The sequence below is a fragment of the Oncorhynchus kisutch genome, linkage group LG2 (genome assembly GCF_002021735.2).
Source record: "Oncorhynchus kisutch isolate 150728-3 linkage group LG2, Okis_V2, whole genome shotgun sequence".
Classification (NCBI taxonomy): domain Eukaryota; kingdom Metazoa; phylum Chordata; class Actinopteri; order Salmoniformes; family Salmonidae; genus Oncorhynchus; species Oncorhynchus kisutch.
This window is the reverse complement of record NC_034175.2, coordinates 8249723-8273287: the sequence shown is the minus strand read 5'-3', so window position 1 is coordinate 8273287 and position 23565 is coordinate 8249723. Positions and strand designations below refer to the sequence as shown.

General features: G+C 46.1%; 2 protein-coding genes across 2 annotated transcripts; both read left to right on the top strand.

Moving 5' to 3' along the window:
• Positions 1-3700: 3700 nt before the first annotated feature.
• LOC116356570 (uncharacterized) lies at positions 3701-19095 on the top strand. Its single transcript, XM_031802630.1, has 4 exons — positions 3701-3993; positions 4460-5335; positions 15108-16090; positions 16261-19095. Exons 2-4 carry the CDS (start codon positions 4465-4467, stop codon positions 18184-18186), a joined length of 3780 nt encoding a protein of 1259 aa, XP_031658490.1. The 5' UTR covers positions 3701-3993; positions 4460-4464; the 3' UTR covers positions 18187-19095.
• Positions 19096-19471: 376 nt separating this feature from the next.
• Positions 19472-23130, top strand: LOC109900820 (zinc finger protein 383). Its single transcript, XM_020496658.2, has 3 exons — positions 19472-19693; positions 19985-20180; positions 20321-23130. Exons 1-3 carry the CDS (start codon positions 19667-19669, stop codon positions 21763-21765), a joined length of 1668 nt encoding a protein of 555 aa, XP_020352247.1. The 5' UTR covers positions 19472-19666; the 3' UTR covers positions 21766-23130.
• The last annotated feature ends 435 nt before the right edge of the window (positions 23131-23565 follow it).

The following is a 23565-nucleotide window of genomic DNA, read 5'->3' as shown; positions in this document are numbered from 1 at the left end:
TCAACCAATGGGAAGCCAATCTTTCGGTGGACAATCCCAAACGTAATCCCTCACCTAGCGCAGGTAATTGAATAAGTGGACAGGCTATTTGTAGAGTATGATAGATAAATGATATATAAGGTTTTAGCCGTTGCCCATTGAGTCATTAGGATGACAACAGATGCCCTGTACGATAGCAAGATGAACATAATTTAGTTTACTTCACCCTCTGCTGTTTAAAAGAAGTATTGCATTTCTAAAATAAAATTACTTACCTTTGAGTTTTGGCCGATTAAAACAAATCTAAGCTTAAAGTATCTTGTGAGCTTGCTGATGTGTAAAACAGTTTCCTACACACATAGTTACTGTCTTTATTATATTGGAACCACGGCTTATTATATAGCTATTAAAAATGTAAACCTATAATTTACTGAACTTTCTTATCCAGTTAATCTCACCTGATTAATTTGGTCCCCTGTTTCACATGTTCTCAATCACCCATTTTCAACACCATATTCATCCCGAGGGTGGATACATTTAGAGATGCCACCAAAAAACAGGGAGTCCTGGGTTTGATCTTACAGGTATTTTGCATCTTTATTGCACAGCTCTCCTCTGTCTTCATTTAATGCCAGGGGCTTGCACATTTTATGAATGCCCACTAAGAGCCTCTTGCACTGGATTTCTAGGGAATTTTTCCATAATTTGGTTTTGCTGATTTGATGTCCTTGTCATACACTGCTCAAAAAAATAAAGGGAACACTTAAACAACACAATGTAACTCCAAGTCAATCACACTTCTATGAAATCAAACTGTCCACTTAGGAAGCAACACTGTTTGACAATAAATTTCACATGCTGTTGTGCAAATGGAATAGACAACAGGTGGAAATTATAGGCAATTAGTAAGACACCCCTAATAAAGGAGTGGTTCTGCAGGTGGTGACCACAGACGACTTCTCAGTTCCTATGCTTCCTGGCTGATGTTTTGGTCACTTTTGAATGCAGGCGGTGCTTCCACTCTAGTGGTAGCATGAGACGGAGTCTACAACTCACACAAGTGGCTCAGGTAGTGCAGCTCATCCAGGATGGCACATCAATGCGAGCTGTGGCAAGAAGGTTTGCTGTGTCTGTCAGCGTAGTGTCCAGAGCATGGAGGCGCTACCAGGAGACAGGCCAGTACATCAAGAGACGTGGAGGAGGCCATAGGAGGGCAACAACTCAGCAGCAGGACCGCTACCTCCGCCTTTGTGCAAGGAGGAGCAGGAGGAGCACTGCCAGAGCCCTGCAAAATAACCCCCAGCAGGCCACAAATGTGCATGTGTCTGCTCAAACGGTCAGAAACAGACTCCATGAGGGTGGTATGAGGGCCCGACATCCACAGGTGGGGGTTGTGCTTACAGCCCAACACTGTGCAGGACGTTTGGCATTTGCCAGAGAACACCAAGATTGGCAAATTCGCCACTGGCGCCCTGTACTCTTCACAGATGAAAGCAGGTTCACACTGAGCACATGTGACAGACGTGACAGAGTCTGGAGACGCCGTGGAGAACGTTCTGCTGCCTGCAACATCCTCCAGCATGACCGGTTTGGCGGTGGGTCAGTCATGGTTTGGGGTGGCATTTCTTTGGGGGGCCGCACAGCCCTCCATGTGCTCGCCAGAGGTAGCCTGACTGCCATTAGGTACCGAGATGAGATCCTCAGACCTCTTGTGAGACCACATGCTGGTGCGCTTGGCCCTGGGTTCCTCCTAATGCAAGACAATGCTAGAACTCATGTGGCTGGAGTGTGTCAGAAGTTCCTGCAAGAGGAAGGCATTGATGCTATGGACTGGCCCGCCCGTTCCCCAGACCTGAATCCAATTGAGCACATCTGGGACATCATGTCGCGCTCCATCCACCACAGACTGTCCAGGAGTTGGCGGATGCTTTAGTCCAGGTCTGGGAGGAGATCCCTCAGGAGACCATCCGCCACCTCATCAGGAGCATGCCCAGGCATTGTAGGGAGGTCATACAGGCACGTGGAGGCCACACACACTACTGAGCCTCATTTTGACTTGTTTTAAGGACATTACATCAACGTTGGATCAGCCTGTAGTGTGGTTTTCCACTTTAATTTTGAGTGTGACTCCAAATCCAGACCTCCTTGGGTTGATAAATTGGATTTCCATTGATAATTTTTGTGTGATTTTGTTGTCAGCACATTCAACTATGTGAAGAAAAAAGTATTTAATAAGAATATTTCATTCATTCAGATCTAGGATGTGTTATTTTAGTGTTCCCTTAATTTTTTTGAGCAGTGTATATATATTGTTCTACCTACCTGGAAATTCCACTGCTCCACAATCCTCTGCATCTCCTGAGGAGATGGTCTACTGCCATAACTGTGGCTGGAGAGATTCCTTCTGTGCCCAGTGCCTTGTGGTCCTTAGGGATCCTGTTCTGAACCTCTCCATTGACATGGAACCATGCCTGAGCCAGACAACTGCTGAGCCCACCTGGGATATTCCACCTCAGCTCCCCTCTCCTGATGCCATAGAACTGGGCTACTCCTCGTTCTCCTTTCCACCATCCCTGGAGGCAAGCCAGACTGTCTTCCAGACCATTGAGCCTGATCTGGTGTCCCCGGGTCCCTTGCTGTGCCGATTCTACCAAGAAACTTTTGCACTGCCTATTCTTCTGCACCATCATGTCAAGGAAATGCACCGTCATCCATGCAACGTGTTGTCGCATATTCAAGAAAGGGACGCTCCTCATCAGACACCAGGTCAACATGCACATCTTAGCTCTGCCTTGCCATCCTCTACCTGCCCTCTTGAAACGTGGCCCAGGCCGACCTAAAGGCGTTGCTCACATGCTGCTGAAACCCTACACCCGCCCCAAACCTACTCAGGCCTGCTCACGAGAGTTCTGGTCACCTGGCGTGCTCCACAACCACAAACCCTCGGCTGGTCCAGTGTACCAACTGTGGGGGCTATTTCGGCAGCCATCATTTGTTCTGCTAGCACAAAAGCTAGAACTTCTGCAGCAATGCCTGGAGGAACATAGGGAAGGCAATGGCTCAGGCAGCATATGCAGCAGCTCAGGCAGCACACAGAGCAAACTCAACAAACGAACAGAGGGAGAGTTCAGTTGCCACCTTCCAGATCTTGGAGATAAACATCACCACTCCTCATCATCTCAGTGACTCTTCATTACACTCCAGCAATGAGGAGGAGGAGCTGCAGAGTATTGATCGTTCAGGCACAAAATCCCCTTCTGCATAGTCTTGTCAGGACTGCATAGTCATGTCATAATCTTTACTTTTTTATTGCAGCATTTTGTTCAGAAAACAGAGGGCACATACTTATTTTAAAAGAGGTTGAGAATATGTGGAATCATCATTTTATAGACACAAATAATACAAAAATATGTTCTGCCATTAAATGTCCCCCCTGTAGTTGTATGCACTTTCACACTCAGTGCAAAGTTCCATTCACAGGTCAGGCAGGTAGCCTAGTGGTTAAGAGTGTTGTCCAGTAACTGAAAGGTTGCTGGTTTGAATCCTGAGCCCACTAGGTGAAAATCTGGTAATGTACCCTTGAGCAAGGCACTTTTAACCCTAATTTCTCCTGTAAATCACTCTGGATAAGAGCGTTTGCTTAAGAGTCACATATAATTTGTTGTTGTAATACCCCTCCACGACAGTAGGTGTCATTAAGTGTGTAAAGGGCCGGATGTTTTTGTCCCATTGTTGTTGTAGAAGACGGAAGCAAATCGGTCGCGGTTTGTAAGTGATTCAATTACAGCAAATTGTGTGTTACAAAATAAATTAAACATACGTTTTAACCCATATTTAGGCGAGATAGTAACCTTGTGCAACAAGCGTTATACAGTATCATAGATCAGTCACATAATATAGTTTCTGGATACTTTTCGGACAGTGAAGAGCGCATGCCTCCACGGCCACAAGGTGTTTCTGTCCAGGTGGAGCTTCTGAAAATTAGCCATCTTCACTGTTGCAATCAGAACTGAGGTGAGCTGCGGAAGTCCTTATGTCGTCATAATTTACCTGCTTATTCTGTCAATAGTTGTAGTATGTAGGTAGTTTTTATTGACGTGGGGCATTTTGCGCTTATGATTTTAATTAGATTGGCTAAATAACTAGCTACCGTTAGCTAGCTACAATTCAAAGTTAACATGGTGAATGTTACCGTCACAGTCAGTACATTCATGTATTCTGCCTGCTCACTGCACTTGGTTGAAAATGGCTAGTTACGTTTTCTATATTTCAGAATCAATGTCAAACATAATACATTGTCTTAGCTGTTTTCTGCCAACATTAGCATTCAACATTTTTGTTTTCTAATGGCACTTACTTTTAGTAACATTGGAATTGCATCATGGTCTGGTCTTAAGGTACATAATTCTGATGGCGTTTGTCCTGATCCTGAAATGGCAGCATTAGAGAATTATATCAATGGATTGTGTTTGTCTCACAGGTACCATGTCAGACTTCACCATTGATATCCAGCTGACAGAACTAGGGTTCCCTGACATCTTGCAGCCCAGAGAAATTACCTGTGTGAAGGAAACACCATCGCCTTCGGCCTCTAACAATATTTCCCCTGGATCCCTGGCCAACCTCCAAATCCCCAGTTCCTCGCCGCCTCCTCCTGCTGCGCTCTCCCCCACAGCTGTGGACCCAGAACTGGTCGGTGTAGAACAGCTGGTTTCTGTAGCCTCAAGGACTGCTTCTACAGTACAGCAGGTTGCCTCACAGACAGGTCCTCACATTACAGTAACCCCAAGTCCCTCTGGGCCCCCTGAGACACTGACAATACTCTGCCCACCCCCTCCTTCTACACACAAACCGGTGGTAGTGGCACACACTTCACGGCCTGTTAGTCCCATATTGCTACCCAAGAGTTTAGTAAGTGGTCAAAGCAATAGCCTTCACCAAACCCCCAAAATAACTAAAACTGTCTTGATATCTGTGTCTCGTGTTGGAGCTGGTACTGTGTTGACTACTGTACCAGCTCCTTCCACTTCCCCTGTTGAACACTCAAGAACCATTAAGAATGATTCCAAGCTGCCACTGGCAGACCAGACTGCAATGTTTCAGACCACTCCAAAACCTGTAAACACAGGGAAGCCAGGAAGGGTGGTCGCTGAGGAAGAAGAACCAGGAGAAAATATTGGAGAGGGAATAGGAGGGAAAGATGTTTTCGATGATGGGAGAGTGCAAGGACTGAAAGAGAAAGAAGCAGAAGTTGCAAAGAGTTTAGAGGAGGATTCTGAGGAAACAGATGACAGTGAGGTTTCTGAAAATGAGGATGATGATGAAGAGGAGGAGGAGGAGGACGAACTGGACCCAGGTAGGCTTCAGCTCAAAGACTAAAACATCAACCATACATTTTTTCCCCTGATTAAAAATGCTCTACATTTCTGTAAAATATGTTTTCTCTTATGTCAAACTACCAGGAAGTCTGAAAAGACAGACTGAGTGGGTGAGGAGCTCACCTTGAGTCAAGTTTTATTTAAAGACTGATGTCAAGCAACATGGTTGCAGTGAGATTATCTCAAGCAAATTTGCTGATGCACATAGAAACTCAAACAACATTGAAATTTGCATGCAACATTCAAACCTGTCATATCACAATGTTTTCACTTTTTTTATCCAACTGTTTGGTTATTGTAACAATATCAATATAGAAAAAAATGTTGGCTGTATAATTTAGCTAGCTAGCCCAAATAGAATTGTCAGCACTGTTTATCAAGTGAGCTAGCTAGTTTATCTTGGACAATTTCAGTTTCAATTTCAGTTCACTTTCCAAGGGGAGGTCTGGGTACTTTTCATTACGTATATAGTACTTTCAGAAAGTATTCACACCCCTTGACCTTTTCTGCATTTTGTTGTGTTACAAAGTGGGATTAAAATGGATTTCATTGTAATTTTTTTTGTCAACAATCTACACAAAACATGTTTGATGGAAAATAAAACGCTATCTTGATTAGATATGTATTCAACCCCCTGAGTCAATACATGTTAGTCACCTTTGGCAGCGATTAAAGAGCTTTGTCTCTTAAGAGCTTTGCACACCTGGATTGTGCAATATTTGCCCATTTATTATTAAAACAATTATTCTGTGTCAAATTGGTTGTTGATCATTGCTAGACAGCCATTTTCAAGTCTTGCCGTTGATTTTCAAGATGGTTTTAAGTAAAAAATGTAACTAGGCCACCCAAGAATATTTAGTGTTATTTTGGTAAGCAACTCGTATATATTTGGCCTTGTGTTTTTAGGTAATTGTCCTGGTGGAGGATGAATTTGTTTCCCAGTGTCTGTTGGAAAGCAAACTGAACCAAGTATTCCTCTAGGCTTTTGCCTGTGCTTAGCTCTTTTCTGTTTCTTTTTATACCCCCCTCAAAAAAAATCACAGTCCTTGCTGATGACAAGCATAGCCATAACATGATGCAGCTACCACCATGCTTGAAAATGTGAAACATTACAAAGCAACACGCTTTGTATTGAGGTTAAAAAAAGTAAATGTCTTTGCCAATTTCTTTGCAGTATTATTTTAGTGCCTTATTGCAAACAGGAAGCCTGTATTCTGTCCAGGCTTCCTTCTTTTCACTCTGTCATTTATCAAATCAAATAGTATTAGTCACATGCGCCGAATACAACCGGTGTAGACTTTACATTGAATTGCTTACTTACAAGCCCCTAACAAAGAATGCAGTTATAAAAAAAAAAAATATGTATAAGAATAATAAATACAACAAATAAGTCATTAAAGAGCAGCATTAAAATAACAATAGTGCGACTATATACAGGGGGGTACACAGTCAATGTGCGGGGGCACCGGTTAGTAGGTAGAGTTATTAAAGTGACAATGCATATAGATGATACCAACAGAGAGTAGCAGTGTGGTAAAAGATGGGGGGGGGGGGAGTCTTATGGCTTGGGGATAGAAGCTATTTAGAAACCTCTTGGACCTAGACTTGGCGCTCCGGTACTGCTTTTCATGCGGTAACAGAGAGAACAGTCTATGACTAGGGTGGCTGGGGTCTTTGACCATTTTTAGGGCCTTCCTCTGACACCGCCTGGTATAGAGGTCCTGGATGGCAGGACGCTTGGCCCCAGTGATGTACTGTGCCGTTCGCACTACCCTCTGTAGTGCCTTGCGGTCGGAGGCCGTGCAGTTGCCATACCAGGCAGTGATGCAACCAGTCAGGATGCTCTCAATGGTGCAGCTGTAGAACCTTTTGAGGATCTGAGGACTCATGCCAAATCTTTTCAGTCTCCTGAGGGGGAATAGGTTTTGTCGTGCGCTCTTCATGACGGTCTTGGTGTGCTTGGACCATGTTAGTTTGTTGGGGATGTGGACACCAAGGAGCTTGAAGCTCTCAACCTGCTCCACTGCAGCCCTGTCGATGATAATGGGGGCCTGTTCGGTCCTCTTTTTCCTGTTGTCCACATTAATCTCCTTTGTCTTGATCACGTTGAGGGAGAGGTTGCTGTCCTGGCACCACACGGCCAGGTCTCTGACCTCCCTATAGGCTTTCTCAACGTTGTCGGTGATCAGGCCTACCACTGTTGTGCCATCGGCAAACTTAATGATGGTTTTGGAGTTGTGCCTGGCCGTGCAGCCATGGTTGAACAGGGAGTACAGGAGAGGACTGAGCACACACCCCTGAGGGGCCCCATGTGTTGTGATCAGAGTGGCGGATGTGTTGTTACCTACCCTTATCACCTGGGGGAGGCCCGTCTGGAAGTCCAGGATCCAGTTGTGGAGGGAGGTGTTTAGTCCCAGGGTCCTTAGCTTATTGATGAGCTTTGAGGGCACTATGGTGTTGAACGCTGAGCTGTAGTCAATGAATAGCATTCCCACACAGGTGTTCCTCTTGTTCAGGTGGGAAAGGGCAGTGTGGAGTGCAATAAAGATTGCATCATCTGTGATCTGTTGGGACGGTATGCAAATTGGAGTGGGTCTACGGTTTCTGTGGTAGTGGTGTTGATGTGAGCCATGACCAGCCTTTCAAAGCACTTCATGGCTACAGATGTGAGTGCTACGGGTCGGTAGTCATTTAGGCAGGTTACTTTAGTGTTTTGGGCACAGGCACCCTGGTGTCTGCTTAAAACATGTTGGTATTACAGACTCGGACAGGGAGAGGTTGAAAATGTCAGTGAAGACACTTGCCAGTTGGTCCGCGCATGCTCGCATGTCCTGGTAATCCGTCTGGCTCTGCGGCCTTGTGAATGTTGACCAGTCTTAAGGTCTTACTCACATCGGCTGCAGAGAGCGTGATCACACAGTCTTCCGGAACAGCTGACGCTCTCATGCATGTTTCAGTGTTATTTGCCTCGAAGCGAGCATAAAGTAGTTTAGCTCATCTGGTAGGCTCGTGTCACTGGGCAGCTCTCGGCTGTTCTTCCCTTTTGTAGCCTAATGGTTTGCAAGCCCTGCCACATCCGATGAGCATCAGAGCCGGTGTAGTATGATTCGATCTTAGTCCTGTATTGACGCTTTGCCTGTTTGATGGTTCTTCGGAGGGTATAGCGGGATTTCTTATAAGCTTCCGGGTTCCGGGTTAGAGTCCATCTCCTTGAAAGCCGCAGCCCTAGCCTTTAGCTCATTGCGGATGTTGCCTGTAATCCATGACTTTATGTTAGTATTGTGGAGTACACCAACGTTGTTGATACGTCCTCAGTTTTCTCCTATCCTATCTTAGCTGTTTTAAAATCACCATTGGCCTCATGGTGAAATCCCTGAGCGGTTTCCTTCCTCTCTGGCGACTGAGTTAGTAAGGGCGCCTTTATCTTTGTAGTTACTGGGTGTATTGATACACCATCCAAAATGTAATTAATAACTCCAACATGCTCAAACTATCATCACGAGTCACAGATCCCCGGGAAGTTAGTTGTTTTAATCTACTGATGCATATCATTGTTAAACCTACCTGGTTGAATCTGTGCTTGAAATTCACAACTCGACTGAGGGGCCTTACAGAGATGGGGCAGTCTTTTAAAAATCATGTTAAGTCCATGCAACTTATTATGTGACTTGTTAAGCACATTTTTACTCCTGAACTTGCCATAACAAAAGGGTTGAATACTGATTGACTCAAGACATTTCAGGTTTTCATTTTCTATTAATTTGTAAAGACATAAACATACCATAATTCCACTTTGACATGATGGGGTACCGTGTGTAGATCAGTGACACAAAATCAACATTTAATACATTTTTAATTCAGGCTGTAACGTAACAAAATGTGGAAAAAGTTGAGGGGTGTGAATACTCTTTGAAGGCACTGTGTACAATGCATTCGTAAAACTCAATTGAGCTCAGGTGCATCCTGTTTCCATTGTAAATCCTTGAGCTGTTTCTACAACATGATTGGAGTCGACCTGTGGTCAATTTTAATTAATTGGACCATGATTTGGAAAGGCACACACCTGTCTACATAAGGTCCCACAGTTGACAGTGCATGTCAGCGCAAAAACCAAGCAATCAGGTCAAAGGAATTGTCCATAGAGCTCCCAGACAGGATTGTGTCGAGGCACAGATCTGGGGAAGGGTACCAAAAACATTCTGCAGGTCCCCAAGAACACAGTGGCCTCCATCATTCCTAAATGGAAGAAGTTTGGAACCACCAAGACTCTTCCTAGAGCTTGCTAGAGCTGGCCGTCCCCGGCCGAACTGAGCAATCATGGGAGAAGGGCCTCCGTGACCAAGAACCCGGTGGTCACTCTGACAGAGCTCCAGAGTTCCTCTGTGGAGATGGGAGAACCTTACAGAAGGACAAACATCTCTGCAGGCCTCCACCAATCAGGTCTTTATGGTATAGAGGCCAGACGGAAGCAACTCTTCAGTAGAAGGCACTCCCGCTTTTAGATTGCCAAAAGCCACCTAAAGACTCTCAGACCATGAGAAACATGATTCTCTGGTCTGATGAAACCAAGATTGAACTCTTTGGTCTGAATACCATGTGTCACGTTTGGAGGAAACCCTACGGTGAAGCATAGTGAAAACCTGCTCCAGCACCTCAGACTGGGGCGAAGGTTTACCTTCCAACAGGACAATGACCCTAAGCACACAGTCAAGACAACGCAGGAGTGGTTGCGGGACAAGTCTCTGAATGTCCTTGTGGCCCAGCCAGAGCCCGGAATTGAACAAGATCAAACATCTCTGGAGAGACCTGAAAATAGCTGTGCAGGAAGGCTCCCCATCCAACCTGACAGAGCTTGAGAGGATCTGCAGAGAAGAATGGTAGAAACTCCCGAAATATGTGTGCCAGGCTTGTAGCGTCATACCCAAGAAGACTCTGCTGTAATCACTGCTAAAAGTGCTTCAACAAAGTACGAAGTAAAGAGTCTGAATACTTATGTAAAATGTGTTTTTTATAAATTAGCAAATGTTTAAGCCTGTTTTTGTCAGTCATTACGGGGTGTTGTGTGTAGATTGATGAGGGGAAAAAACAATTCAATAAATTTTTGAATAAAGCTGTGACGTAACAATGTGAAAAGTCATGGAGTCTGAATACTTTTCAAGGGCATTTGTGTGTGTCTGTGTGTATTTTATTATATATATATATATATACACACACACACTTTATACTACTGTTAAAAAGGGGTCACTTAGATATTTCCTTGTTTTTGAAAGAAAAGCAACAAAAAAATGTGTTCATTTAAAATAACATCAAATTGATCAGAAATACAGTGTAGACATTGTTCATTTTGCAAATGACTATTGTAGCTGGAAACGGTTGATTTAAAAATAAAAAGGGAATATCTACATAGGCGTACAGAGGTCCATTATCAGCAACCATCACTCCTGTGTTCCAATGCCACGTTGTGTTAGCTCAACTGGCAGCTTCATTAAATAGTACCCGCAAAACACCAGTCTCAATGTCAACAGTGAAGAGGCGACTCTGGGATGCTGGCCTGCTAGGCAGAGTTGCAAAGAAAAAGCTATATCTGACTGGCCAATAAAAATAAAAGATAGGCAAAAGAACACAGACACTGGACAGAGGAACTCTGTGTAGAAGGCCAGCATCCCAGAGTCACCTCTTCACTGTTGACGTTGAGACTGGGGTTTTGCGGGTACTATTTAATGAAGCTGCCAGTTGAGGACTTGTGAGGCGTCTGTTTCTCAAACTAGACACTCTAATGAACTTGTCCTCTTGCTCAGTTGTGCACCGGGGCCTCCCACTCCTCTTTCTATTTCGGGTTAGAGCCCTATCCCAGTCTGCTGTTCCCACATGCTTCAAGAGGGCCACCATTGTTCCTGTTCCCAAGAAAGCTAAGGTAACTGAGCTAAACGACTACTGCCCCGTAGCACTCACTTCCGTCATCATGAAGTGCTTTGAGAGACTAGTCAAGGACCATATCACCTCCACCCTACCTGACACCCTAGACCCACTCCAATTTGCTTACCGCCCAAATAGGTCCACAGACGATGCAATCTCAACCACACTGCACACTGCCCTAACCCATCTGGACAAGAGGAATACCTATGTGAGAATGCTGTTCATCGACTACAGCTCGGCATTTAACACCATAGTGCCCTCCAAGCTCATCATCAAGCTCGAGACCCTGGGTCTCGACCCCGCCCTGTGCAACTGGGTACTGGACTTCCTGACGGGCCACCCCCAGGTGGTGAGGGTAGGCAACAACATCTCCACCCCGCTGATCCTCAACACTGGGGCCCCACAAGGGTGCGTTCTGAGCCCTCTCCTGTACTCCCTGTTCACCCACGACTGCGTGGCCACGCACGCCTCCAACTCAATCATCAAGTTTGCAGACGACACAACAGTGGTAGGCTTGATTACCAACAACGACGAGACGGCCTACAGGGAGGAGGTGAGGGCCCTCGGAGTGTGGTGTCAGGAAAATAACCTCACACTCAACGTCAACAAAACTAAGGAGATGATTGTGGACTTCAGGAAACAGCAGAGGGAACACCCCCCTATCCACATCGATGGAACAGTAGTGGAGAGGGTAGCAAGTTTTAAGTTCCTCGACATACACATCACAGACAAACTGAATTGGTCCACCCACACAGACAGCATCGTGAAGAAGGCGCAGCAGCGCCTCTTCAACCTCAGGAGGCTGAAGAAATTCGGCTTGTCACCAAAAGCACTCACAAACTTCTACAGATGCACAATCGAGAGCATCCTGGCGGGCTGTATCACCGCCTGGTACGGCAACTGCTCCGCCCACAACCGTAAGGCTCTCCAGAGGGTAGTGAGGTCTGCACAACGCATCACCGGGGGCAAACTACCTGCCCTCCAGGACACCTACACCACCCGATGTTACAGGAAGGCCATAAAGATCATCAAGGACAACAACCACCCGAGCCACTGCCTGGTCACCCCGCTATCATCCAGAAGGCGAGGTCAGTACAGGTGCATCAAAGCTGGGACCGAGAGACTGAAAAACAGCTTCTATCTCAAGGCCATCAGACTGTTAAACAGCCACCACTAACATTGAGTGGCTGCTGCCAACACACTGACTCAACTCCAGCCACTTTAATAATGGGAATTGATGGGAAATTATGTAAAATATCACTAGCCACTTTAAACAATGCTACCTAATATAATGTTTACATACCCTACATTATTAATCTCATATGTATACGTATATACTGTACTCTATATCATCTACTGCATCTTTATGTAATACATGTATCACTAGCCACTTTAACTATGCCACTTTGTTTACATACTCATCTCTTATGTATATACTGTACTCGATACCATCTACTGTATCTTTCCTATGCCGCTCTGTACCATCACTCATTCATATATCTTTATGTACATATTCTTTATCCCCTTACACTTGTGTGTATAAGACAGTAGTTTTGGAATTGTTAGTTAGATTACTTGTTGGTTATTACTGCATTGTCGGAACTAGAAGCACAAGCATTTCGCTACACTCGCACTAACATCTGCTAACCATGTCATTCTTCTGTGAGCTGCTCCATGCGACAACCAGTTGAGAGCTGCTCGCTCTTGCTGCCTGTAGATGATATTCCCGCTGAAACTAGGCTGTGAGTGGTGTGCATGTGGATATATTTAACATGCTTTGCGATTGTGTAGGCTACTTTGCATGATTTCTTTATTGTACTGCATAATTGTTAAGTCGTACACCTCCACTACTTTGATACGCATCAGGATTAAGAAGTGAGTGTAGGCAATGCCTACTGAAAGAAAAGTGGGTATAGGGTTTATACCTGCGTATAGCCTCCACTACACTACTGGCCCTTTTGTGTTTTACAAAAAGTGCACTCCTAAATGTGCTGGTATTACGGTTGCTGTCCTTTCAGCATCAAAAGCCTGTAACACCGGTCCAGTAAAGTCCAATAGGTTCCTCACTGTGCAACCCTGTCTACAATAGATATAAAGGCTGTTACAATTTCCCATGGTCTCCCCATACTAATAGTGAGCGTGCAACTTTCCAACATAATTTTCAACGCAAGTAAAGGATAGTAATGTTACGAGTAAAGTTCAAGTTTCAATAGGCGACGAGATATTGTTTCAAGAAAAAAGTGAATGTGTATATATTTGGCCTGGCGAAGCAGTTCTACACGCTGACTGAATGGAAGCTGATAATTATGCGTTTTTCCTCCACTGGTCTCACTGGCCAATTGAGACATGGATTTTGTGTGTGTGCCATTCAGAGGTTGAATGGGCGAGCCAAAATAAGTGCTTTTACATTGGGATATAGTAATAGGTGCCAGGCACACCGGTTTGTGTCAAGAACTGCAGCGCTGCTGAGGTTGTCACGCTCAACAGTATCCCCTGTGTATCAAGAATGGTCCACCACCCAAAGGACATCCAGCCACCTTGACACAACTGTAGGAAGCATTGGAGTCAACATGGGCCAGCATCCCTATGGAACCGTTTCGGTTCTTGTAGAGTCCATGCCCTGACGAGTGGAGGCTGTTCTGAGGGCAAAAGGGGTGCAACTCAATATTAGGAAGGTGTTCTTAATGTTTTGTACACTCTGTATATTGACTACCAGACAATGTTCATATATCATGACTGTCAGTCGGATGTGGGACCAAGTCATTATTATTCGGGTTGCAAGTCTTAAGGTCCGGTTCTCAAGTTGAGTCCGAAGTAGAACGGGTTGGGTCAAGTCCAAGTCGTGCATTTTAAGAGCTAGTCGAGTCGCACGTCAAGTAAAAAAACAACATCTGTACATGTAATGACTTGTTCAACTACAAGTCTTTTGTCTATTGAGGCTACCAGACAGCCCTTTACTTCATTATTTTGTAATTTTGTGTCTAACATATTTTGATTATGTAATTATTAATTTTAACAACAAATTCAAAATACAAGTAAATAATTAATTTCAAGCAATGTTGACATACCAAGAGAGCAGTAGATGTATGCTAGTTGCTTGAAGCCCCATTGCTGGTGAGCTTGCAAAGTAAACCGTTAATATTATTAATCACCAGACATTTTTGGAGCTGCATGTTTGCGCTGCATCCGATCCTATAGCTAGCTGTACAGCATGTAACTCGAGTCCACACCTCTGCTATCAATGTCAAGAAGTTTGTATGAATCTTCCATTTGGCGTGTCTAATGATGTAATGACATGACAACTGCGTCTGAGTTCTTGGCAACCCTTCCCCCGCTTTTGTTTCATGCTGTCTGAAGACCTAGCTAGCCAGCTACTAGCTAACACACGACACAGATGAAAGCAGAAACCTCAAAGTATCTTTGCCTTAGATGATTAGGGTAAACCTCTAATTATACTGTATTTGCTGACACAGTGCAGTCAAATTTTGGCACCAGTAGACTAGCTACCTAGTTATGTAAACTTCGCCCCTCTGCGAACACCCTTATGCAATTGTTGGTTACAAGGCGGTACTTATTTAAACGAGGTAAATTTGGTGTATTCAAATTTGAGATTTTGTGATGTCATATAAATATTCCCGCCTCTTGAATCCTGGTGTTTGACATTGGGGAGAGGACCAGTAACTTTATGATCAAACTTTATCAATGTAGAAGCAACAGTCATTTCTTTATACTTTAGGTATCCTACTTTGATCTGGTTTCATCCAAATATCATACATTTCCTGAAAAATGTTTTGACTGCTGGACCTTTAACACCCTTCTCCCTCTGCCTTTCAGAAGCAGAGCCTGGAGGTTCAGGCGAACACCGCTGTAGCGTCTGTGATCTGGTCCTTTCCTCCAACTTCCAGCTCCAGGAGCACATGAACCTGCACACAGGGGCACGCCCCTACTGCTGTGCCGAGTGTGGCAAGCGCTTCTGTCAGCTGGCCAACTACCGCTCCCACCTGCGTACGCACGCCCAGCCCCAGACCTCAGTCCCACCCGTACAGCTCCGCTGCCGTGTTTGCCTGAAGGGCTTCGATTCTGAGCAGGGTTTGAAGGACCACCTAGCCAAGTCCCACTTTGAGAAGGAGTTCTATGAGTGTGACGCATGCAAGCGCATCTTCACCTGCCTGACCAAGTGTGAGGAGCACCTGGAGGAGCACAAGCGCGAGCTGGCGGACCACGTGTGTCTGCAGTGCTGCCGCCGCTTCCGCCTGCGCCGCTCTCTCCGCCGCCACAAGGAGCGGGGTTGTGTCCGCAGCTATCGCTGCACTGACTGCCCCATGAACTTCAGCCGCAAGAATGCCCTCCTCAAGCACAGCTTCTCCCACCTGGGCCTGCTGCCTTACACCTGCATCCAGTGCCGTGCACATTTCCGCCTGGCCAGGCTCTACCGTAAGCACGAGTGTGAGCCGGAGCGGCTCCACTGTGTGGCATGCCTGGGCGTCTTTCAGAGCCACAACGACTTCCAGAGGCACAAGAGGGAGACGGGCTGCTGGGGCCAGCAGGGGACCAAGGGGGATGAGATCCGCTGTATGGAGTGTGGCCAGGCCTTCTCCACGGCTGACGAGCTGAAGAATCACGCCGGGGCCCACCAGAGGGTTATGACCTGCTCCGAGTGTGGCAAGGGCTTCCGCTCGGCCTTGATGCTGATGTCACACATGGGGGGCCACGCAGGGTCGAGGCCTTGTCTGTGTAAGAACTGTGGCCTGGGCTTCCCTCACCAGCAGGGTTACGAGAGCCACCTCAAGGACTGTGGACGCAAACCCCCTCCTGTGGTGAGTATGGGTTACCCCCCTAAGGACTGTTGAAATATACTGATATATGTTTGTCACTGTATATGGCTCTTTGGAAGAAAAGTATTTTCAGATTATTTTGATTTAAATTGGATTGGATAGAGAAGGGTACAAGTAGCTATATGTTCACTGTTGTAACTCGCTCTTTGCAGATGGCTCCAAAGAAACCACGGAAGGACGCACCTGCTGCTCCTATCAAACCGCTAGCCCAGCTTGCTCCAAGTTATCTCCCTGTCTCTGCTCCTGTGAAGAAACCAGCGAGACAAGCGTCAGCACCACTTTCTACCCCAGTGAGAATGCCAGGCTCTGCCCCTGCCAGAGTCCCTATGGGAGTCTCTGCTTCTACCCCAGTGAGAATGCCAGGCTCTGCCCCTGCCAGAGTCCCTATGGGAGTCTCTGCTTCTACCCCAGTGAGAATGCCAGGCTCTGCCCCTGCCGGAGTCACTATGGGAGTCTCTGCTTCTACCCCAGTGAGAATGCCAGGCTCTGCCCCTGCCGGAGTCACAATGGGAATCCCTAACACCACTGCTGTCCGTGTGGTGAGCCCTGACCAACCCACCAAGGGTCTGTGGAAGCTCAGCCTGGACAAACAGCCTCCTCCTGGGGTGTCCTTGGTCATGTTTGTCCCTGCCAACACCCCTCTGGCCTCTGGACTCTCTGGCCCATCCTCCACCCCCCAGCTCCCAGCTCTCTCAGGCATACAGCCCCAGTGGAAGGTATTCAACCCAGCACCAAATCCAGGAGCCCCTCCTCCGGTGCTGTGCCAGTCCAGCTTCACCTCTGAGCCGGGCCTGAGCCTCATAGCAGAGGCAAACCGGCGCTACTCCTCTGATGCCCCGCTGGATCTGGCCTTAAAGACAACTTACTACGAACAGGAGCCTGCTAATTTACTACCTCTTGATCTGTCTAACAAGTCGACTTGCTCCACTCCTCCTGCTAACCTTGTAGTCAAGACTGAACCGAGAGACCCTGGGTTTGCAGAGGAGACTGAGGAAGAAGTATTCACAAGTTTAACAGGTACTAAAAAGGGGATAGTCTTTCAGAGTAAGGATTCTAAAATGGAGGCTATGGCTCAGAAGGGGGGAAATAGAGAAGGGAGTGGAGCTGAAGACAGGCAAAATGACAGCAGAGATGATGGAACAGCTCAGTCTCAAATGAAGAAGGCACCAAAGCCGGGAGTCCCGTCAACACTGCGGCTCCTGACCGTCAAACAGACAGAACCCTTGAAGAACACTGCCAAAGTGGATCTAGTGAATCAGCTGAAAATCGAGTCAGTCAGCTCTTTGCACTCCAAAATGCTTCGGGGCTTAGTCCAGATAAAGCAGGAACCACTGTTTCTAGAGCCTGACAGTGGAACACAGAGCTCAGACTTCTGTTGGTCCAGCCCGCTGACAGCATTGAAGAGGAAGATGGAGCCAGACGTGGGGCTGGACTTGAGATGGGATGGGGGCACCCCAGGCTGTGTGCTCGACTTGAGGTTGAATGGAGGGAACCCAGCCAGTTGTGATCTGGCGGAGAAAGCAGAGGAGAGGAACATGGAAAGAGACCTTGTAGAGGAGGAGCTTGATGGTGGCGAGAAAGATGGCGCAACAGAGGAGAGGAACATAGAAGGAGACCTTGTAGAGGAGGAGCTTGATGGTGGCGAGAAGGATGGCGCAACAGAGGAGAGGAACATGGAAGGAGACCGTGTAGAGGAGGAGCTTGAGGGTGGCGCAACAGAGGAGAGGAAAGCAGATATGGATGGATCGGAGGAGAAGAAAGAGCAGAAGGATGGATCGGAGCAGAGGAAAGCGGATAAGGATGGATCGAAGGAGATGAAAGTGGATAAGGCTGGATCGGAGGAGAGGAAAGCGGATAAGGATGGATCGAAGGAGAAGGATGGAACCGAGGAGAGGAAAGGGGAGGAGGATGGAACGGAGGAGACTGGCGCCCCTGTTGATGAACCCACAGCCCATAACCCAGAGACACAGCTCCCCTCCTCTCCCATTCCCTCTCCTCCCTCCTCACCACCATGTAAAAGACGAAGGTCACTAAGGACAAGAGAAAAGCCTAGAGCCCTACGTGACTGTTTACTATAAGGGCAGTACTTTAGACAGAGTGAAAAATGGGATTGCTGACAACAATGTTAATTAGGCTGCCTTTTAATGGCCCGAGAAACAGAGGAAAACATAACCAAGCTTACTGTAAAACAATTCATACTAGGCTTGTTATTAAATTATAATAGCAACACATTTTGTGGATTAGTGGTGATTTTTATAAACCATGCCTCTACATGAATTTGCCCTCTGGATTTGGTTGCTTTCCTGTATTCCAATTATTTTTTCTTAGCTATTGAAGACTTACTATGTCTATGTTTAATGTACCTGCTAGTGTTTAGTGAGCTAGCTAACAATCCTTGTTGTTAGCTGCTTACTGTGTGGCAAGAGATTGAGATTAGGGTAAATAGTGGCTATTGTTTTCTATATTACAGTAGTTGCGTATGTAGGCAATAGGATCATGCACTTCTTCCAGTGTTATGCACACCTTTCCAAACACTCCATATCTATTTGACTATACCAATATAACTTATTTGTTTTTTTTGTTATAGGTTGTCAAGTTAGTCTTCACTTGAATGTCATTGTAATTTTTGTCGTTTCTATTCTATATAAGCTGCCGTATGGGACTTCAGTCGCCAAGGTTTCTTATTCAGGTACTGATGGGGAGTGTTTGGGAGCCAGGATTTAATGTACTGTCAACTTTCTGAGAAATGTTTCTCAACAGCTCGGTTTTTGTTTGATTTGAGTTCCATAATGGGTATAATATGCAAGAAAATGTATGTGCTGTCCAATTATAATGTTAAATTGACATGTATATCTTTTTCTATCACGTTGAATGTCTTTACCCCAAATTCAACTGAATGGTTGCCGTGTTTTGTAGAGTTTAAAATATTCTGTTCTGAAATTGGGATCTTAAAGGATACAAATAAAGATCAACATATTGGAATGGTATGGAGGGGTTTTCTTGGAAAGCCTTCTTTCATTGACCAAAACAGAACTCTTACTTGAGTCCTGGAGAGGAAGCGGGAAGGCACTATGGTAAGTGTTTGTTTATCTCATTTTAAACACAATGATATAAATCTTAGTATAACAGAATCTAACATTTAACCAAAGTGTTGTAATCCATAAATCCAGTGTTTCATTTTGAAATGTTAATAAACTGTGCACTTGGGTTTAGCTAGGTAGGTCTGTAATTATATAGGTCTACATCCTCGAGACAGTTGGATAGTGCAAAGGCGTACAGCAAAGAGCTCGGTTGAAGAAAAGACTACAAATATTGTCACATGGTAAGAAGGCCCGGAAATAATTTGTCTGTCAAATCCGGCGAAGATGATAACATTAGTAGGCTGGCGTAAATGTGGTTGGTGTAGGAACACAACAGTTTACAACAGATAGCCCCTTCATTCTCGATCGGAAAACGGTTCGGTTTCGTACCGCAAATTCCTTTCTCTTGCTACGAGCAATGTAGGCTGATGAAACGGAACAGACGGCAAAAACTTCGTAAAACTACACATTATACTACATGGACAAAGACAAGTTCGCTGTGAGCGTAAGTATATAGGCCTGTCAATACAATGCATATTTTGAAGAAGTGAGAATATTATTGTGTAGCCTATTTGTAGGTATATCCATAATAAAAAAAGAACCAAAAAGCAGTCTTGGATTAAAATTGTAATTATTGTAAAAATATATATAATACAGTTTAAATATTTGTTAAACTGATGTTAAAACCATTGCTAATCTATATGTAAGTCACAAATTAAATATTATGTTGTAGTATTAGCTATCTCATTGCTATTTACAATTGACACCTATCCTCCCTCTTCATTTCCCCACCCAGCATGACCCATGCTCCTGGTTGGAGATGCACCAGTTCATTGGAGACCTGATGGTGTCTGGGGGGGCTCTGGGGCTAAAAGACGCCCCACCAGCAGGCCCAGGCTCAGCCCCAGGCTCAGCCCAGCCCAGACAGGTCCAGGTCCAGGTCCAGGCCCAGGCAGAGAGCATTAGAGAGGCCAGAGACATCAGTGGACAAAGTGAGTGGAGAACATTGTGGAGTAATAGAAAAGGACAGCGAATACTAAGGAAACAGATTTTGTTTTCATAGGCAATGGCTTGTCTGGCTTTATAATACATGTATTTTGTTGCTTTTGTCTTTCCCCCGACTTGTACACAGCTCAGCACCATACCTGCACTTGCCCTGGCTGCCCCTACTCTTCCTCATCTTCCTCCTTCCAGACCATAAAGCCCAGCAGCACCTACAGCCCAGAGCTCAGTCAGCCCCAGAGTCAGGCTAAGGAGACCAGCACCCAGAGCCCCAGCCTAGCCCCTACCACTCTCACTACCCAGGGTACTTCTTCACCAAGTCCCCTGCCCCAAATCCCCACCTTCCCTTGTTTCTGCTGCCGCCGGGGCTTCCAGACCTGCACCCAGCTACAGCACCACCAACAGGGGGCAGCAGACTTTCCCTTCTCCCAGACACACACCTACTACCACCACCACTGCCCCCTTACCATCTGCCTGCCCCACCACCACTCCCACCCTGGCCTGTCCCCTGGCGCCTTCCCCTGCCTGTCCTGCCAGCATTCCTTCCCCTCCTGCTCCCAGCTCTTCCACGAGCATCAGGGCCACACCCCCCCCCAGAACCATGTTGGAGGGGTGACCATAGTGTCCCCTACCCTACACCCATGCATGCACTGTCCAGCCTCCTTCCCCCGACCCTCTCAGCTGCTACAGCACCAGCGCACCCAGCACGCTCACAAGGCTGGCGGCTTCCTGTGCACTGAGTGCGGGCGCGCCTTCAACTCCCACTCCAACCTCCGTATCCACCTCAACGTACACACCGGCGCCCGGCCCTACTCATGCCCTGACTGCGGCAAGAGTTTCAGCCAGTCGGGAGCGTTGAAGATCCACCGTCGCATCCACACTGGGGAGAGACCCTATACCTGCACCTACTGTGGGAGGGGCTTCCCTCACCTGGCCGGGGTCCGGGCCCACCAAAGGACCCACACAGGTGAGAAGCCCTACCGCTGCACCCAGTGTGAGAAGTGCTTCACTCAGTCGGGGGCACTGAAGATCCACACAAGGATCCACACCGGGGAACGACCGTTTGTGTGCAGCCTCTGTGGGAAGGGCTTCTCCAACCGCTCCGGCATCCGCTTCCACCAGCGCACTGTCCATGGGATGGGGTCGAATATGGGAGGGGGTGGAGGAGCCGGTGGGTCCCATAGGGGGAGACAGAGTCTAGGCAGCTCAGCTGCTGTGGGACGCCCCAGTGCCAATCCAAACAGGTTACACAACAACCCCCATACTGATGTGACCTCCAGCATTACTCCTGCCCCGACAAAAATCCTTTCGCCTGGGTCTCTCCTTGCTCCTCCAGGGTCAGGTCTGACTGTAACCTCAGACAAAGAGCTCCAGTTCCAGTCTAGCGGTGTGAAGATCCCCTCAAGGAGAGCAGAACCAGGCAGTAGGGAAGGAAGGGCTCAGCTGTACACCTGTGAGGACTGTGGGCTACTTTTTGGGGACGCTCCCTCCAGAAACCGACACCAAACTGTAGTGCACTACTCTACAGAAGGGGTAGAGGAGGAGGGCCTGGGGGACACTGGGGGGGAGGGGTAAGGGAGATGGTAGATGGAAGCTTGATGCAGTACATCGTTGGATCAAAGGCTAAGGGAGAGGTGGGTGAAAATGGAAAGGTGAGAAGAGGCAGAAAGCTTGAGACTCATCGAGGAAAAATAATATGTAAATGCATGGTGGTGAAGGGAGGTGAGAAGAAAGTTAATTCCACAGTGAACAATAAACTCTATCAATGGGATATATTACTTATTTGAGATTGAATTTCCACTTTAAAAGATGCACAAATTTTCACATTTTGGGAGTCCAATTTCTGTTAGATCATTCATGTACATAAAAAAATACATATTTCCATAAACCACACTGTACTAAACTTCATAACCACTGATATGTTAAAGTGGTTTAGTGATTTTATTCAGGATCAATATCTTCACTGTTGGAAGATGAGCTCTTATACAAAGTATTTTTTTGTCAGGATCATTTCTCAGAGACACATGGTTTGTTGACCTGGTTTCTATTGCTTCAGATCTCCACCTAGTGGACATTTAGAAGCATAGCAGCAGAAACACAGGCACTGAAACCAGTCTATCTAAGCTACAGGTGTCAAACTCATTCCACGGAGGTCCGACTGTCTGCGGGTTTTTGCTGCTCCCTTGTCCTTGATTCATGAATTGCGGTCACTAATTGGTAAGGAACTCCCCACACATGGTTATTTCAGGTTTAATTGAAAGGAAAAACCAAAAACCTGAAGACACTAGGCCCTCCATGGAATGATTTTGACACCCCTTCTCTAGATCAGTGGTTTCCAATCAGTGGTACTAGGACCCCTGGGAGTACTTGGCCTATCCACAGGGGGTACTTGAGAAGACTCATGAGATCATAGGCCTACTGGTAAAATGCACATGACGGAGGACGGCTCATAATAATGGCCGGGATGAAGTCAATGGAATGGCATCAAACGCATGAAAATAATTTGTTTGATGTATTTGATACTATTCCGCTCCTGCCATTATCATGAGTGTATCCTCCCAAATGAAGGTGCCACCAACCTCCTGTGCTTCAGGGGTCCAGCTACTGAAAAGGGTTGGGAAACACAGATCTACACATCTGTGTTTCCTCCCACCATGTTTAAATGCTACTGTTGCCTAGGGTCTTTCTTTTCAGACACTGAAACTATTGAAACTTCTGTTTGGCCAACTTCCCTTCTTTGTTATTCTGTAGCCTCTAGGGAAGTTCAAAAGGCTGATTGAGGACCTTTTTACTGGAGATTGTGTTGGTTTTCTATGATTGTGTATTGATGTGAATATTTGTGTATATTGATGTATATAGTTTGTATGTATACAGGGCTCATCTGTAAAAGAGACCATGGTGTCAGCATGACTACCTGTCAAAATATATTTTATACATCCATCTGTTTTTCCACATAGACCTGCTTTCAGTAATGATTGCCTCAGTCATTCAGGGTTTTTCAAAAACAACATCTATTGGGCCTTATGTAATGATCATATCACTCCAGCCTCTTTGACCCAAGATGTGCTTCTGAGTGTCTCAGATGTTTACTAACTGGTATAAACTGATACTAAAACCACGGTCAGCTGGGATTCCTAACAACAGGCAAGGCTTGTATAAGGTCTCCCAGATAATTGTATCAGACATATAGCATGACAAGCCACTAGTGATGACACTACAGAAATGGCAGAATTGGTTTGCCAGAAACGGAAAAATGAAAAGGGTATGAGACGGGCGTTCTTGGAGTTTGACTAATCAACATGTCTCCATGAAAAGGCTATGTTTCAAGTGTGCTAACTCTTCCTCGAAACTCTACATCAGCATTTCGCAGTACCT